This window comes from Trachurus japonicus, chromosome 17, assembly GCF_045865225.1.
Source record: "Trachurus japonicus isolate A0001 chromosome 17, Traja_1.0".
NCBI lineage: Eukaryota > Metazoa > Chordata > Actinopteri > Carangiformes > Carangidae > Trachurus > Trachurus japonicus.
In genome coordinates this window covers 2,503,132-2,521,937 of record NC_140923.1, presented here as the reverse complement: position 1 = coordinate 2,521,937, position 18,806 = coordinate 2,503,132, and the positions used below count along the sequence as shown (strand labels likewise).

The 18,806-nt window shown below is 44.9% G+C and overlaps 1 protein-coding gene across 1 annotated transcript in view; it reads right to left on the bottom strand.

Annotated features, from left to right (window-relative positions):
* The window catches only part of LOC146969721 (NACHT, LRR and PYD domains-containing protein 3-like), a 264,684-nt gene that overhangs the window by 25,132 nt on the left and 220,746 nt on the right, over nt 1-18,806 (bottom strand). Inside the window, exons 7-9 of the mRNA XM_085804885.1 lie at nt 6,118-6,291; nt 5,427-5,600; nt 4,564-4,740 (exon numbers count right to left, since the gene is read on the bottom strand). Of these exons, the coding sequence (XP_085661011.1) occupies nt 4,564-4,740; nt 5,427-5,600; nt 6,118-6,291 (525 nt within the window). The remainder of the gene's footprint in view (nt 1-4,563; nt 4,741-5,426; nt 5,601-6,117; nt 6,292-18,806) is intronic.

The following is an 18,806-nucleotide window of genomic DNA, read 5'->3' as shown; positions in this document are numbered from 1 at the left end:
GTGGAGCTTCACTTCTCCCAAAAACATCGGAGCAAACGTCTAAACAGCCTCATGTGGATAAACCGACCCAACATTGGGATCTAAACAACTACTTTCTCACATGAAAAAATATTAAAACTTAACAAAATGACGTAATAACAGCGCTACAGTGAGAAATAAATCAGCTGCCGGTTGCCGCAAGATGCATTCTGGGAAACTTGCCATAGCCCTCGGTCCGTAGTGTGCCCCTGAAAAATCTCCGTTTCGAGGGCGAGATAGCCCGACCCCTTCCCCCTAACCCTCGTCTGAACCAGAATTGGGACACCCCTACCACTTCACGTGAACGCGCAAAATGAAGGGTTAGGGCCCAGGGCGAGGGCTAAGGGGAGAATCGGAATTCGGCCCAACAGTCCATGTGGTGGGTCCGAACCATCCATGGTTTGGAGAGAGACGTGAACTTTTATGATGAAGTGTTACTGTGGAATATTGTGTTCAGGTTTTGAGAATGAAATTAAAGAAACACTGTTGGGATGTTACAACACTGCAGTTCTCCCCCTGGACCAGCTGAGGGCAGACCGCCACAATAAAAGAACTTCCTGTACCACAATAAAAGTAGTTCATCATATGGAATAACTTATTGGAATAACTTTATTAATCACCTTAACTGGAAAGAGATCTGGAACTTACCTGCTAGATATATAATTCATATAAGTATCTTTTAAAATAATTCACAAAATGTACCCATCTAAAGTTTTTTTTTATTTTCACAACGATTAAAAAAGATATACCGGTAGATTTAAACTGCTCATTCTCTGTAGGATAAGATATTTTTCATTTATTTTGGTCTCGCCCTTTCTCAACCAAATTATGGGAAGATATTTGCATCCTGATTTCTTTTTTGATTGAACCTGTTTTTCCCTGTGGTTTGAACATACTGTATATTGTTTGGCTTCACTGACAATCCATCTGCAAAAAGAAAAACAATACTGTATCATCAATCTTATTATACAGTTAGCCAAATGGCATATTCATAAATGTCGTTACACTCATCCAAAACCACTCTTTATTATTTTTGAAAATGAAGCCAAACAATATATTAAGTCTATTAAAAAATCCATCAACATGAAAGCTATAAAAACATTGAATTTATGTACACTTTACAATGTTTTTGTAAGAAAGCTTGTCTCCCCCTGGTGGTGTTTTGTTGGTGTATTGATTTGTATAGCACCAAGTTGACTTACAGTTTTTCTCAATCGCTTTGGTGCTTTTCTCACATCAATATTAACATTTGCACAACATTTCTCAGAACAATTATTACAAACTGCAAAACCTAGTGGATGACCAGCAAAAGTGCGTCACTTGCTCAAAATGGATTGTCCATCCCTCAAAAGCAAGTAGGGGAGAGCAGGGTCGAAAGTAACATTTTTCAAATAAATGTCATTTAAAAAGATAGTATTACAGGTTTTTATGTTTTTGTTGTGATCACCATCTCATATGTGTTCTCTATCAATACCAGGTGTTATTTTGTAAAAATGTGAAACAACGTCGGTGTAATTTGACTTTGAAGAGAAGCTGCGCTTTGTTACTTTCCTCATGGCAGGGACGAAAGTAACAGGGGGGTGGGTCAAAAGTAACACGACAATATAAACTGGACTTGGTCTTATTTTTCTTGTTTTTATTTGAAATGTCTGACAATGCTCTTGTTAATATGTGATTACAAACATATTGTGACCTTCATCTTATTTAAAAATATATTAAATTTAATTAAATAAAATTTTTAGAACAAACGATCAATGACGCTCATTTGGATTTTTTTTTACGTTTGTAGATCGCTTATTAGCATGCTGATTTTCTCTAAATTTCTGCTATTTTCTCTAAATTACAGTGTGAATTGGTGTTAAATACAATTTATTAACTTTTTTTTTACTACACTACACCTTGGGACTCGGCCAGAACAGATCTCTGTCGCCGTCCTGCTGACAGCCTGTTGTCCTGGTCCAGTATGACTGGACCATAGTGATCCACTGGTCATGCCCTCCTCCTGCACTTCTCCACTTTATATGGTCACATTGTTTATACGTTGTGTGTTTTAATCCCTCCCGTAGCACGGTGACCGATTTTTTTTTTTTGCACAGAATTGCTCATTGTTAATGTGGAGAGGGACGGAAGTAACGGCTTGTTACTTTCGTCCCTCCAGCGACTCCCGACACTCAAACCTGAGCTGCTTCTATACTGAAAAACTCTGACAAGTCAAACTTTAGGATGTGTTAGAGGACTAATTAATGTGTCTAACCATCATAATTATAACACCTGAAACGGTAAACACAGCTGATCAACCCCCAAAAATTACCGCTTTTCGTCACTGAAAACAGGTTCTTGAGTGTAACTCGGTCAAAGACATATTCTTAAGATTTTTTGCAGTTCTGTTAGGTCCTGCATGATATACATGCTGACCAAGTTAGACACGTCACACTGGTATGGGCTCGGAGAAAATCGCTTTGTTACTTTCGTCCTCCGTTACTTTCGACCCTGCTCTCCCCCCAGAATGGTAAAGCCAGGAACCATCCCCTACACGCTCTACCACGAGAGGTGTTTGTTTGTTTATTAAGTAATGAGATGGAGGTGGGGATGAAGGAGAGTTTAAAACCCTTTAGCACCTCCCTGATGGCAGCAGCTGGTACTCCTGGAAGAGGACGTGTGAATATAAACACGTCCTATCGTCCTAAATCTCCAGTACAATAGTCAAATACATTGTGAATATTTCCCCTTGTGTTTCAAATTCAAATTCCATTAAATTCAGTTTGTGGAAAGTTATTCAGTTGAAGAATAATCAAACGTTACCTTTATTTACTTATTGGCTGTTATGGTTTAAAAATCTGGTGCAAAAATATAAAGTCAGAACTGAGCTGTTTTCAGACACTTCACACATCAAACTACCAACTGTCATCACATGTTATAGCTGCAGTTTTCATCCAGTGCAGTAACGTGAACAAAACCTTTGCACATGTTTCCTGACATCAGTCATGTGACACAGACTCCACCAGTATCAAAACAAGGAAGTGGGAGCTGCTGACTCGGCTCTGTGATGGAAACCACTGTCATGAAGAACCTCATGTTCCTCCTGGACAAGAACATGAAGAACACCAGACTTCAACCGTCTGAGTCCAACTCGTCTTCACACTCAGAGTCATTTTACTGTGAGATTCCACCACTCTCTCTTTCATCACCGTGGCCTGTAGAGAAGAAGAAGGAGAAGGTTCAGGTGTGTTAATAAAGACAGAAATAAAGCAGTGTTTCCTAATCCTTCATGTTACAGGTGAAACTTCCTGTACCTGAGGGACGAGAGCTTCTGATTGGCTGTTTATGTTTAATAGAGAAACTTGTATTGATCATGTATTGACTGAATCTGCTCGATCAGTTGAGTCAAGCAGAACAAGAACAGCTGATGGTTCATATTGATTCCAGGTGAACATGGAGTTCTAGAGACTCTCAGGTGAGTGACAGGTGAACCTCATTGTTCCTAGCCTCGCATCACCAGGCTCTTCAGACAAGCGAAGAGCCTGGTGTCTGTTACCTCCAAATTCATCTGCATTCTGGTTCCTGTCTGTAGCGGATACTGAAGTCACCAAATTCACCAAAATAAAAGTGTTCACCCACATAAAACTTATAAAATAAACATTAACTTGTGATACAATAAAAGCAAAATGTTAACTTAATGGCTCGGGGACTTTCTTGTAAATTATATTCCTTAAATTAAATAGTTTTACCGCATTTTATTAGCTTGGTGCTTTTATTTTGAAGGAAAGGTCTGTCTCTCTCGCCCTGGATCTGTTTCCTACCAAACCAGTGAGTCAACGGCCCCAGACTACATTGTTCCTGTTTGACTCAACACCTTTACCTGTGACTGGATCACTGATGACTGACACATTGAAGCTGCTGCAGCGTTTTCTGTGTCTGTGATGTCACGTATGATGTCATATGTGATGTCACATCCTGACAGGTTCACCTGCTGCACTTTACACTTTACATGTTATTATCTCTCCCACAGTCTCATCAGCTGTGGAAACAGCTACAGATCAGACTCACTTCAGAGTCTTCAGTCGAAAGTCTGGACTCTTCACAAGATCACAAAGCTGCTGCAGAGATGAAGAAGAAGGGCTCAGCTTGTTGCTGTATCCTCCCAGGTCCAGGTATCTCAGGTGTCTCAGGTGGGAGGGGTTGGACTTCAGAGCTGAGACCAGAGAAGAACAGCTGATCTCTGACAAACTGCAGTCCCTCAATCTGAATAAAGAATAAAAGAAGATAAAATGAAGATCACACACACACACACACACACACACACACACACACACCTGAAGTGATCAGATTATTGATTATTGATGACTATGTAGTGAAATGAGCTGGAAGTGAAGAGTCATTGTCAGTGTGAGAGAAGAACAAGTGGAAACATGAGACAACAACTATTTCAAACGTCCTTCATTCATCACATCAAAGTCAATGATTCAAGTTCTGAGTGAAGATCAATCAGGTTCAGTTGTGGATCAAAGATCTCAGATCTACAACAGTAACAGTCAGTGAACTGACCTCAGAGTCTCCAGTCTACAGTCTGGACTCTCCAGAAAACCACTCAGATGCTTCACTCCTGAATCCTGCAGGTTCCTGTTGGAGCTCAGGTCCAGTTCTCTCAGGAGGGAGGGGTTGGACTTCAGAGCTGAGACCAGAGAAGAACAGCTGATCTCTGACAACCTGCACTTCTCCAATCTGAACAAAGAATAAAAGCAGAGAGTTGAGGACAAAGCTCCTTGTTGACAGCGTTCAGTGTCTCATCATCTGTTCAGAGCTGAAGAAGCTTCAGAAAGAACAAGTTTAGAAAATCAAAGTCCAACAGCTGAAGCAACAGGAAGCAGGTTAAACAGTCACATAGAGAGAAAACAGCTCATTAATATTCATGAGAAGCTGCTGCTGACTCCGCCTCTTCACCTGTCAGCTCCACCTGTGGCTCCATCCAGACAAACTCATGTTGAGCAGCCACATCGATCAGAGGTTTACTGACCACGCTCAACATGTGAGGCTCAACTCTGTTGCTATGACAACAAACATGTGAGGCTGAAGCTCAGAGAGAAAAAACCTTCTGACTGATTTCACAGACTGAACCTGCTCCAACTTCTTCACAGAGCTGAAACCAGCGCGCGCGCGCGCACACACGCACACACACCTGAGGTGATCAGATTATTGATTATTGATGACTATGTAGTGAAATGAGCTGAAAGTGAAGAGTCATTGTCAGTGTGAGAGAAGAACAAGTGGAAACATGAGACAACAACTATTTCAAACGTCCTTCATTCATGACATCAAAGTCAATGATTCAAGTTCTGAGTGAAGATCAATCAGGTTCAGTTGTGGATCAAAGATCTCAGATCTACAACAGTAACAGTCAGTGAACTGACCTCAGAGTCTCCAGTCTACAGTCTGGACTCTCCAGAAAACCACTCAGATCCTTCACTACTGAATCCTTCAGCTCGTTGTTGGTCAGGTCCAGTTCTCTCAGGTGGGAGGGGTTGGACTTCAGAGCTGAGACCAGAGAAGAACAGCTGATCTCTGACAAACCGCAGCTCTTCAATCTGAATAAAGAATAAAAGCAGTGAGTTGAGGACAAAGCTCCTTGGTGACAGCGTTGATGACCTTGTTGTCATGTGACCATGAGCTGAAGCTTCCTTCCTGTGGAGCCCAGTGTTGATGTTCATGAGCCTCAGTGTCTCCACAGTGGGATCATCAAACCAACACTGTTCTCTGAGCTACAGGACTTTAACCTGACCTCTCACACTGGGAAGCTGCTTTGACCTTTGACCCTGAACCAAGCAGAGAGGGAAAACTCAGATCTACATCACATCTGCTGCTTCAGCTACAGAGGCTGATCCAGCTGTTCTGTTAGCAGCTTCATCTGAGAGCAGCTCATCATCATCATCATCATCATCATCATCATCATCATCATCATCATCATCATCATCATCATCATCACCACCACACTGACCTCTGAGTGACCTCTGACCCTTCACCTTCTACCAGCTGCAGTAACATGGAGTCAGAAACTGAACTGAACAGAGAGAAAAGTCCAACAGGTCCAGTCAGTGAACTCACCTCAGAGTCTCCAGTCGACAGTTTGGACTCTCCAGTCCAGCACACAGAACCTTCACTGATGAATCACTCAGTTTGTTCGATCTCAGGTCCAGTTGTGTCAGGTGGGAGGGGTTGGACTTCAGAGCTGAGGCCACGACTTCACAGTGACTCTCTGAGAGTCGACAATCAGCAAGTCTGTGAAGAGAGAAAATATGAAACGTGTCAGAATGAAATGAGATGAAAGCTGCAGTAAAAACACAGTTGATGCATCTGATGACAGGACGAGATGATGTGATGAACATCTGAGCTCCAGCTCATCTTCTCTCAGTTTGATCTTCACTCTCACAGCTGCAGCTTCAGTCTGAGGCTTTGGGTCGTGTCGTGTCGTGTCGTGTCGTGTCGTGTCGTGTCGTGTCGTGTCGTGTCGTGTCGTGTCGTGTCGTGTCGTGTCGTGTCGTGTCGTGTCGTGTCGTGTCGTGTTGTGTCGTGTCGTGTCGTGCTAATCACTGATCAGTTTTGGCTGCAGGTCCAAACTGAGTCTGGTCTCTCTTCCACCAGGTGGAGGCGGAGCTACTCTACAGGTGATCGTTCATGCTGATCTACCAGTCACATATTCTTATTGTGGATCAGCTGATCGTGATCTCAGTGCAGCAGCTGTGGGTTTGTATCATTGATCTCTGATTTCAATCATTGATCTCCGATCAGACTGACTGAACCAATACAACAGCAGGAGAAGTTAATAATAATTAGGGCTGTCAATAGATTTAAAAAAATTAACTGATCAATCTCACAATTTTCTGTAACTGGTTAATTTATCAACTAATAAACTGCATTTGTCCTCTTATGTCCAGCTTATAACGAAAATGTATTCATGTATAATCATCAAATTAGTGTAAAATAAACACAAAAAAGTATATTTGGTAGCACTACATAATACGGCCCGCGACTTACAGCGTACCTACCGCTCTCTTGCCGCGTAGGTTGCCGCTTATTTCACACAAGTACTGAGTAACTGCAGCTCACTTTCCCCCCTGTTTCCCCCGTGCATTTACAGTGTAACTAGGCTGCGTCTTAGCGCGTAACTTACATCCTGCTTCACACCAACTTCCACAGAAGTACAGGGTAACTCTCGCTGTTTTACAGTTTAACTAGGCTGCGTCTTGGCACGTAACTCCTGTCCTACTTTACACCAAATTACACAGTAACTCTCGCTCACTCCGCCACTAATTACCCCGCATTTTACAGTATAACTAGGCTGTGTCTTAGAGCGTAACTCCCGTACAATTACGTCCTACTTTCCCCGGACTTACAGTGTAACTCCTGCCAGGTACATTAGAAATTAAATAGTCTACTGTACAATATGAGCACAGTTGCAATCCATGTTTTCCAAAAGTGTCAGCAGCGACATTTCACCTCTATTTCAGAGATTTATTATTCATTATTTAATTGTATGGTTTGGAATAGGTGAGAAATGGGTATAGAGTGTGGACATTTTCCAATACAGTAACAGGCTGGCTGGTAGCAAACTTACCTCTCTAAAATGCACATCTATGAAAGTCTAGTTCTGTCATCCAAGGGCAAAACACAAACTATACAGTAATACATCCACAATAATGAGTCATTCGGAGAGTTAGAAAATGTTTTTATTATTTATTAACCAGAAAACACATGACACATCCACATCCATGATCATTCATAAACTTTAACCCTTGTGCTGCCCAAGTGGGTCAAATGGACCCAGTCATTCATTAGTGGGTCAGACAGACCCAGTCAGGGTGGATTGTGATTTGTAACCGTCATGATTCCCTAGCAGTGGGTCAAAAATACCCCCCTGGTGTGGATAGATTTTTTTTTTTAACTCATAACCCACGACTTCTGATGTTCCAGCCTGGGTCAGACAGACCGATTGAGCGTGGATTGAGAATTCTAACCATCATGATTCCCTAGCAGCGGGTCAGAAATACCCCCCCTGATGTGGATAGAAATCTGTAACTCATAACCTGTGACTCCTGATGTTCCAGCCTGGGTCAGACAGACCCAGTCCGTATGGATTGAGAATTATTATTCGTCATGTTTCCTTGGCAGGTCAAATAGACCCAGTCAGGGTGGATTGAGATTTTTAACCGTCATGATTCCCTAGCAGTGGGTCAGAAATACCCCCCTGATGTGGATAGAAATCTGTAACTCATAACCTGTGACTCCTGATGTTCCAGCCTGGGTCAGACAGACCCAGTCCGTATGGATTGAGAATTATACCTGGTGCTGCCCTAGCTGGTCAAATAGACCCAGTCAGTGTGGATTGAGAATTTTTAACCGTCATGTTTCCTTGGCAGGTCAAATAGACCCAGCCAGTGTGGATTGGGAATTATACCTGGTGCTGCCCTAGCTGGTCAAATAGACCAAGTCAGTGTGGATTGAGAATTTTTATTCGTCATGTTTCCTTGGCAGGTCAAATAGACCCAGTCAGGGTGGATTGAGATTTTTAACCGTCATAATTCCCTAGCAGTGGGTCAGAAATACCCGCCTGATGTGGATAGAAATCTGTAACTCATAACCCACGACCCCTGATGTTCCAGCCTGGGTCAGACAGACCCAGTTCGTATGGATTGAGATTTTGTAACCGTCATGATTCCTGAGCAACGGGTCAGAAATACCCCCTGGTGTGGATAGAATTTTTTGGCATGACTCCTGATCTACCAGCCTGGGTCAGACAGACCCAGTCAGGGTGGACTGAGATTTTTAACCATCATGATTCCCTAGCAGCAGGTCAGAAATACCCCCTGGTGTGGTAAAAATCTGTTACTCATATCCCACGACTCCCGATGTTCCAGCCTGGGTCAGACAGACCCAGTGAGCATGGATTGAGATTTTGTAACCGTCATGATTCCCTAGCAGCGGGTCAGAAATACCCCCTGGTGTGGATAGAAATGTTTAGCATGACTCCTGATCTTCCAGCCTGGGTCAGACAGACCCAGTCAGGGTGGACTGAGATTTTGTAACCGTCATGATTCCCTAGCAGCGGGTCAGAAATACCCCCTGGTGTGGATAGAAATGTTTAGCATGACTCCTGATCTTCCAGCCTGGGTCAGACAGACCCAGTCAGGGTGGACTGAGATTTTGTAACCGTCATGATTCCCTAGCAGCGGGTCAGAAATACCCCCTGGTGTGGATAGAAATGTTTAGCATGACTCCTGATCTTCCAGCCTGGGTCAGACAGACCCAGTCAGCGTGGACTGAGATTTTGAAACCGTCATGATTCCCTAGCAGCGGGTCAGAAATACCCCCTGGTGTGGATAGAAATGTTTAGCATGACTCCTGATCTTCCAGCCTGGGTCAGACAGACCCAGTCAGGGTGGACTGAGATTTTGTAACCGTCATGATTCCCTAGCAGCGGGTCAGAAATACCCCCTGGTGTGGATAGAAATGTTTAGCATGACTCCTGATCTTCCAGCCTGGGTCAGACAGACCCAGTCAGGGTGGACTGAGATTTTGAAACCGTCATGATTCCTTAGCAGCAGGTCAGAAATACCCCCTGGTGTGGATAGAAATGTTTAGCATGACTCCTGATCTTCCAGCCTGGGTCAGACAGACCCAGTCAGCGTGGACTGAGATTTTGAAACCATCATGATTCCCTAGCAGCAGGTCAGAAATACCCCCTGGTGTGGATAGAAATGTTTAGCATGACTCCTGATCTTCCAGCCTGGGTCAGACAGACCCAGTCAGCGTGGACTGAGATTTTGAAACCATCATGATTCCCTAGCAGCAGGTCAGAAATACCCCCTGGTGTGGATAGAAATGTTTAGCATGACTCCTGATCTTCCAGCCTGGGTCAGACAGACCCAGTCAGGGTGGACTGAGATTTTGTAACCGTCATGATTCCCTAGCAGCAGGTCAGAAATACCCCCTGGTGTGGATAGACATTTTTAGCATGACTCCTGATCTACCAGCCTGGGTCAGACAGACCCAGTCAGGGTGGACTGAGATTTTGTAACCGTCATGATTCCCTAGCAGCGGGTCAGATACACCCAGTCTGTATGGATTGAGAATTATACCTGGTGCTGCCCTAGCTGGTCAAATAGACCCAGTCAGTGTGGATTGAGAATTATACCTGGTGCTGCCCTAGCTGGTCAAATAGACCCAGTCAGTATGGATCTAGATTTTGTAACCGTCACGATTCCCTAGCAGCGGGGTCAGAAATACCCCCCTGGTGTGGATAGAAATTTGTAACTCATAACCCATGACTCGTGAATCTGTTGATGTTGGCAAAACACAACGTGAACAGTGTGGTCACTTCTCTTTTCCTCCATCTCCCCAGCCAGACCATCACTTTCTTTTTTTTCTTACATTACTGAAACAACAACTCTGCTAAAAGGTTATGAGTGAATGAGGTGACCGTTTGCAGAGTGAAAGAGGACATTATAGCAATGTGGCAATGTTGAGTCTGTGAGTGTTGGAGTGAGTGTTGGCGACGTGCATGGGGGACACCTGTTGCTGCACGGACTAAAATATACTATCCTTCATGAGCCCAAGAAGACCATGAGAGTAAAAAAACGCCAAGGCTTTTTGCCAAGGCTGATCCAGTTCCTGGATAGACTTTAGACTTTAGACTTTTACTTTTATTGTCCCTCTAGTGTGCCTGTGATGCAGAGGTTCAACAAAGACCCCATGTCAAGCAGACATCAGGCCTGATGATGGTCGACACAGGGGCGACTTCTCATCACATCATCAATCATCATCACAGACATTTTGAGATTCAAGAAGTTCCACGACCATGACAACGTTTCGGTTTTGGTCATGCAGAGACTCACTTCATGGAGCCGGCTGATGAACTGATGAACGGAAATGCAGCGGGGTTGCAGAGCGCAGGGGAGATGCAGAGATGGTGCTGATTGATAACAGCAGGGGGGCAACGCCACAAAACTATACCTTGACATACAAAGGCGTTGGTAGCTACATCCCCACCTATCCACAGGGCATCTTCTCTGTGCAAGCTGCGACCACCACCGGAGGAGCCACCGTCGTCATCTTTCTCATAAAAACTTTCTCAAGTGCAAAGACGTCGGTACAAACTTCAACATGTAGTATGTGTGTACAACAGACTTTATTATTTGAACACTGTACATGATTGATGAGTGGTGGATGACCAGTGTAATGTGTGTTATGACATAAAAACATGGCATGAAGTCCTTGGCTTCACAAAGCTCTGTCTTCTTTTGTTGTTGTTGTTGTTGTTAGGGATGAATGTCTTCCACATTGTATTTCTACTGAGATGTCTGTGGTGGTGCCTATATCTGGGGGCAAATGGCAAATAAATGACTCTGACTCTCTGACTCTGTAATTATTATGATGATATACTAAGGTTACAAAGTGTGGTTGAAGGAATGTAAATCAAAGGAAAAACTGACAAATCTGTCTTGCATGCACTGTGATGCATGTAGCTACTGAAGGTAAATTTGTTCAAATCAGGAACAGGGAGCCAGATGCTAGAGCCAGATCGGTCTTAGAATTGGTTCATAGCTACTGATCTAGCAGGGCCGATAGATCCAGAGTCCATAGATGGTCATAAATATGCTGTGTCATTCACTGACGAATATACCAATCAGTGCTGTTTTTGTACGTATTTTCTAAAGCACAAGAGTGATGTAGTAGTAGTACAAGCCACTGTGAAATTTCTTGTGGATGCAGCCCATTATGGGAGGGTTACACGAATCAGGTCTGACAATGCTTTAGAGTTCATGGGTAAAAACTGGCATCAGACATCCTTGCTCAGCACAAAATGGCATCAAACATGAAAGGTTCATAGCTCCATAGCTACTCGCCACATCAGAGTGGTACCGCAGAGCCTATTTTAGTATACTATCCCAGTAGTGGTAAAGTGCAAAAACACAGGCAAGCTAGTTAAATGTGTGACCTGCAACCGTTGCAGAGCACCAGACACAGACAGAAATGCCTGCTGCTGCTGCTGCTGCTGCTGCTGATGATGATGATGCTGATTTTGAGGTTACTACTGAGGTGGGTTGATAGGACCAGATGAACTCTCCCCTAGCTCTTACCGACAGGACATGAGACACAGGAACAGAAGTCGTTCCCTTACAGTTGGGCCTCAGACTCAGAGAGGAGGAATAGAGAAGAGAAAAAGCTCACAGTCACAGAGCTCACTCACAAAGCACACTGCAGGCACACGCACAGATTGGGACACAGACTCAGAGAGGAGGGATAGAGAAGAGAAAAAGCTCACGGACCCAGAGCTCGCCTCACTCAGCAAACTGCAGACACATGCTCAGATAGGGAGACAGACTCAGAGAGGAGGAATGGAGAAGAGAGAAAGCTTGCAGGCACAGAGCTCACTCACAGAGCAAACTGCAGGCCCATGCAAAGATAGGAACACAGACTCAGAGAGGAGGAATAGAGAAGAGGAAAAGCTCAGTCACAGAGCTCAGCTCACTCAGCACACTGCAGGCACACGCACAGATTGGGAGACAGACTCAGAGAGGAGGAATGGAGAAGAGAAAAAGCTCTCAGGCCCAGAGCTCATTCACTCAGCAAATACACGCACGGATAGGGACACAGACTCAGAGAGGAGAGACAGAGAAGAGAAAAAGCTCGCAGGTCCTGAGCTCACTCAGCAAACTGCAGACACACGCACAGATAGGGAGACAGACTCAGAGAGGAGGAATAGAGAAGAGAAAAAGCTCACAGGCCCTGAGCTCACTCACTCACAGAGCACGCTGCAGGCCCATGTAAAGATAGGAACACAGACTCAGAGAGGAGGAATAGAGAAGAGAAAAACCTTGCAGGCACAGAGCTCACTCACTCAGCACACTGGAGGCACACGCACAGATAGGGAGACAGACTCAGAGAGGAGGAATAGAGAAGAGAAAAAGCTCACAGGCTCAGAGCTCATTCACTCACTCAGCAAACTGGAGGCACACGCACAAATAGGGACACAGACTCAGAGAGGAGAGACAGAGAAGAGAAAAAGCTCGCAGGCCCAGAGCTCGCCTCACTCACTCAGCACACTGCAGGCACACGCACAGATTGGGAGACAGACTCAGAGAGGAGGAATGGAGAAGAGAGAAAGCTTGCAGGCCCAGAGCTCACTCACAGAGCAGACTGCAGGCCCATGCAAAGATAAGAACACAGACTCAGAGAGGAGGAATAGAGAAGAGAAAAAGCTTGCAGGCCCAGAGCTCACTCACTCAGCACACTGCAGGCACAAGCACAGATAGGGAGACAGACTCAGAGAGGAGGAATAGAGAAGAGAAAAAGCTCACAGGCCCAGAGCTCGCCTCACTCACTCAGCAAACTGCAGGCACACGCACAGATTGGGAGACAGACTCAGGGAGGAGGAATGGAGAAGAGAGAAAGCTTGCAGGCACAGAGCTCGCCTCACTCAGCACACTGGAGGCACACGCACAGATAGGGAGACAGACTCAGAGAGGAGGAATAGAGAAGAGAGAAAGCTTGCAGGCCCAGAGCTCACTCACAGAGCAAACTGCAGGCCCATGCAAAGATAGGAACACAGACTCAGAGAGGAGGAATAGAGAAGAGAAAAAGCTCACAGGCCCAGAGCTCGCCTCACTCACTCAGCAAACTGGAGGCACACGCACAGATTGGGACACAGACTCAGAGAGGAGGGATAGAGAAGAGAAAAAGCTCACAGGCTCAGAGCTCATTCACTCACTCAGCAAACTGGAGGCACACGCACAAATAGGGACACAGACTCAGAGAGGAGAGACAGAGAAGAGAAAAAGCTCGCAGGCCCAGAGCTCGCCTCACTCACTCAGCACACTGCAGGCACACGCACAGATTGGGAGACAGACTCAGAGAGGAGGAATGGAGAAGAGAGAAAGCTTGCAGGCACAGAGCTCGCCTCACTCACAGAGCAAATTGCAGGCCCATGCACAGATAGGGACACAGACTCAGAGAGGAGAGACAGAGAAGAGAAAAAGCTTGCAGGCCCAGAGCTCGCCTCACTCACTCAGCACACTGCAGGCACACGCACAGATAGGGAGACAGACTCAGAGAGGAGGAATGGAGAAGAGAAAAAGCTCACAGGCCCAGAGCTCGCCTCACTCACTCAGCAAACTGGAGGCACACGCACAGATTGGGACACAGACTCAGAGAGGAGGGATAGTGAAGAGAAAAACCTTGCAGGCACAGAGCTCACTCACTCAGCACACTGGAGGCACACGCACAGATAGGGAGACAGACTCAGAGAGGAGGAATGGAGAAGAGAGAAAGCTTGCAGGCCCAGAGCTCACTCACAGAGCAAACTGCAGGCCCATGCAAAGATAGGAACACAGACTCAGAGAGGAGGAATAGAGAAGAGAAAAAGCTTGCAGGCCCAGAGCTCGCCTCACTCAGCAAACACACGCACAGATAGGGAGACAAACTCAGAGAAGAGAGACAGAGAAGAGAAAAAGCTCGCAGGTCCTGAGCTCACTCAGCAAACTGCAGACACACGCACAGATAGGGAGACAGACTCAGAGAGGAGGAATAGAGAAGAGAGAAAGCTTGCAGGCACAGAGCTCACTCACAGAGCAAACTGCAGGCCCATGCAAAGATAGGAACACAGACTCAGAGAGGAGGAATAGAGAAGAGAAAAAGCTTGCAGGCCCAGAGCTCACTCACTCAGCACACTGCAGGCACAAGCACAGATAGGGAGACAGACTCAGAGAGGAGGAATAGAGAAGAGAAAAAGCTCACAGGCCCAGAGCTCGCCTCACTCACTCAGCACACTGCAGGCACACGCACAGATTGGGACACAGACTCAGAGAGGAGGGATAGAGAAGAGAAAAACCTTGCAGGCACAGAGCTCACTCACTCAGCACACTGGAGGCACACGCACAGATAGGGAGACAGACTCAGAGAGGAGGAATGGAGAAGAGAGAAAGCTTGCAGGCACAGAGCTCACTCACTCACAGAGCACGCTGCAGGCCCATGCAAAGATAGGAACACAGACTCAGAGAGGAGGAATAGAGAAGAGAGAAAGCTTGCAGGCCCAGAGCTCACTCACAGAGCAAACTGCAGGCCCATGCAAAGATAGGAACACAGACTCAGAGAGGAGGAATAGAGAAGAGAAAAAGCTTGCAGGCCCAGAGCTCGCCTCACTCACTCAGCAAACTGGAGGCACACGCACAGATAGGGAGACAAACTCAGAGAAGAGAGACAGAGAAGAGAAAAAGCTAGCAGGTCCTGAGCTCACTCAGCAAACTGCAGACACACGCACAGATAGGGAGACAGACTCAGAGAGGAGGAATAGAGAAGAGAAAAAGCTCACAGGCCCAGAGCTCATTCACTCACAGAGCACGCTGCAGGCCCATGCACAGATAGGGAGACAGACTCAGAGAGGAGGAATAGAGAAGAGAAAAAGCTCACAGGCCCTGAGCTCACTCACTCACAGAGCACGCTGCAGGCCCATGCAAAGATAGGAACACAGACTCAGAGAGGAGGAATAGAGAAGAGAAAAAGCTCAGTCACAGAGCTCAGCTCACTCAGCACACGCACGGATAGGGACACAGACTCAGAGAGGAAGGATAGAGAAGGGAGAAAGCTCACAGGCCCAGAGCTCGCCTAACTCAGCAAACTGCAGACACACGCACAGATATGGAGACAGACTCAGAGAGGAGGAATAGAGAAGAGAAAAAGCTCACAGGCCCTGAGCTCACTCACTCAGCAAACACACGCACGGATAGGGAGACAGACTCAGAGAGGAGGAATACAGAAGAGAAAAAGCTTGCAGGCACAGAGCTCGCCTCACTCACTCAGCAAACTGCAGGCCCAGAGTTCACTCACAAAGCCAACTGTACAGCAACGGGCTACTGTAAAACATGTACTTAGATACTTAAAGGGCACGAAGGAAAACTGTTATGTTACAAAAAAGAGTGACTTGGGTTGGAAGCATTCATGCAGTGATGCAAACTGGGCAGAACATGAAACTGACCACAGACGTAGTACTACAGGTTCTTGTGTCAGCTTAAGCCAATTCGGTCCCTCATGGAAAAGCAAAAGGCAAGCCACAGTAGCTCTTTCAACTTGTGAAGCTGAATACATGGCGTTTGCTGCAACTATACAAGAATGTACTGTATGTATTTGGTTCAATTGTTACAAGGTATTGATTGGTCTCATTACAGGCAGTCAAAGGTTTATGAAGACAGCCAAAGTGCTGCTGCTTGTATGTATGTAAAGTGCCATGTGAATAAAAATTGTTTTTGATTTTGACATGCTGATTTGCTTTCATCCTGTGTTATGTGGTACTACTTTGTGCGTAATCCCTTTGATGACAACAGTTTCAAATTCACCAGAGAGTCTACTCAGGACAGTTTAAATGTTAGGAGTCATGCAGAGAAGACTCCCATAACAGTGTGTGTGACTCCTGTGCAAGGGTATTATAGCTTCAAGTTCTTCGTTTGTTTGTTCATTTTTATTTTCATGTAGTTTAGAGTTTAGAGTTTAGAATTACTACTAGCTACCCTGGTCATGTGGAGTTTTTTTCCCCTGGTTTGTTGTGGGGTGGTGGGAAACCTAACCCACCCACCCATTACTTTATAGCTATAGAAATGTAAAAACATAGAGCTTCAGGTTTACTTACAAGGCATTACACTGCATGTAGAGAGAGACGAAGAATACTTAGGAGGACTAAAAACAAAAACAGTAAGTGCTTTAGGAAAGGATGCTGGTACTATCAACAAAATTCCATCACAAGAGTAGAGTAGAGTAAAACTTTATTCATCCCCACAGAGAAATTCAGGTGTCAGAGAGCTCACAAAACAGATAACAACAGCCACACTACCACATTCATTTACGTAGATGAGCGCAGCCTAACACAAAATAAAGACAGCACAGCGGCAAGGCAAGTGGCCACTGTGCCACAGTTTGTCCCAAAGAGTTTTACATAGCATCATAATAACATCATCTGCCCTTAGACCCTCGACTCATCGACTGAGGAAAAAGTTGATCCAGGAAAGCCCTTTTAACTGGGGAAAAAAAATCATCAGAGAAACCTCAGGGTGAGCAACAGAGGAGGGATCCCTCACCCAGGACAGGCAGACTTGCAACAGAGGTTCTATACAGACAAAAACAGTTTAAACATAACATATAATGTGCAGAACATGAAGTGGTTAATGGGAGCTGAAGAAGGCAGTTTCTGCTGGGAAGGAAGGATGCGATACAGGCGGCGGTTGGTGCAGAGGGACGAAGCTCTGGAGAATCAGTGGAAACACAGACAGAGAGAGAGAGAGAGTGCGGGACACCAAGGCCAAACGACAAAGTGCAACAGATAATCATAATGACAATTCAGTCTGAATTAACACTGCAAAAGGAGAGGAGGGGAAGAGGAGGAGGAGAAGAAGAGAAGACCATAGAGCTCTATGTACTATAACCACCAAATGTGGTCCACCAGCAATAGTCTAGGAGGCCTATAGCAGCATATGATTCAGAGATATAGGCTACCTGAACCAGCCCTAACTATAAGCTCTGTCATAGATTTAGTTAGAGTGTTTGCCTCGCTGACCCATGGAGAGAGAGAGAGAGAGAGAGAGAGAGAGAGAGAGAGAGAGAGAGAGAGTGAAGTCAGCAGAAGGATTTTGAAGTCTATTCTGTAACCTACAGGAAGCCAGTGGAGAGAAGCTAAAGTGGGAGAGATGTGCTCTCTTTTACTAACTCCAGTCAATAACCTCACTTCAGCATTGTGGACCAGCTACAGAAGGCTGTGGAGATAGTGTCTGCTATAGCTCCCATTTTGTTTGCTGTGCCCCTCTCCACCACAGATTACAGTCTTCCCCAGCACTGAGCTCTTTTTTGGAGAACAATGAGGAAAGCAATGAATCTGTGGCACATTGAATGTTGCATTATTTTTTTGGTCTTCCTTGAAAAAATAAATAAACAAACAAAACAACCTGAAACATGTTGAGTTGGGTTTGTCTTTTTAGAGCTGTCAAAACATAGAGCTTCAGGTTTACTTACAAGGCATTACACTGCATGTAGAGACTAAGAATACTTCAGGGACTAAAAACAAAGTAGAGTAGAGTAAAACTTTATTCATCCCTGCAGAGAAATTCAGGTGTCAAAGAGCTCTCAAAACAGATAACAACAGCCACACTACCACATTCATATACGTAGATGAGCACAGCCTTAGACATTTTACTATTTTTCAACAGTTTCAACTCTCAGCTTCAGTGTTTTCTCAGTGTGTACAGGATGTGCCATATAATTTGTCTATTGGAACATGTTTGGGAAGTATAAAGACAATGAGCCTGATATACTGTAGCTATATATTTTACAAAAGCAATGAACCAGAGACACATTGAATGTTGTATTTTATTTTTTCTCCCTTGATGAAAAATAAATAAATGAGCAAACAACCTGCAGCCAGGTCTGGCTGTCCAATTCTTATTCAGGAGTATAAAGCTTAAGCATACATGTGTGTGAGGTGACCTTCATTCATATAAGAATATATTTGGACAGTAGTATAGCTACAGCTAGCAAGATAGAGATGAACACAGTGTGCCCTGGTTTACTGAAAAAAATGTTTTACTGTTCTGTACTGCGTTCACTGATAGTTTTACTGATAGTTTTCTTAAATTTTAATTTGTTTCTGGCGGCGTGGACAGCATGTGCATTCACTGTTCAAAGCCAGCCACCAGAGAAATGATTCAAAGAAAGAAGAGGAAAAGTTTGATGTAGTCTTGGGGGGCCAGCAGTAGCAA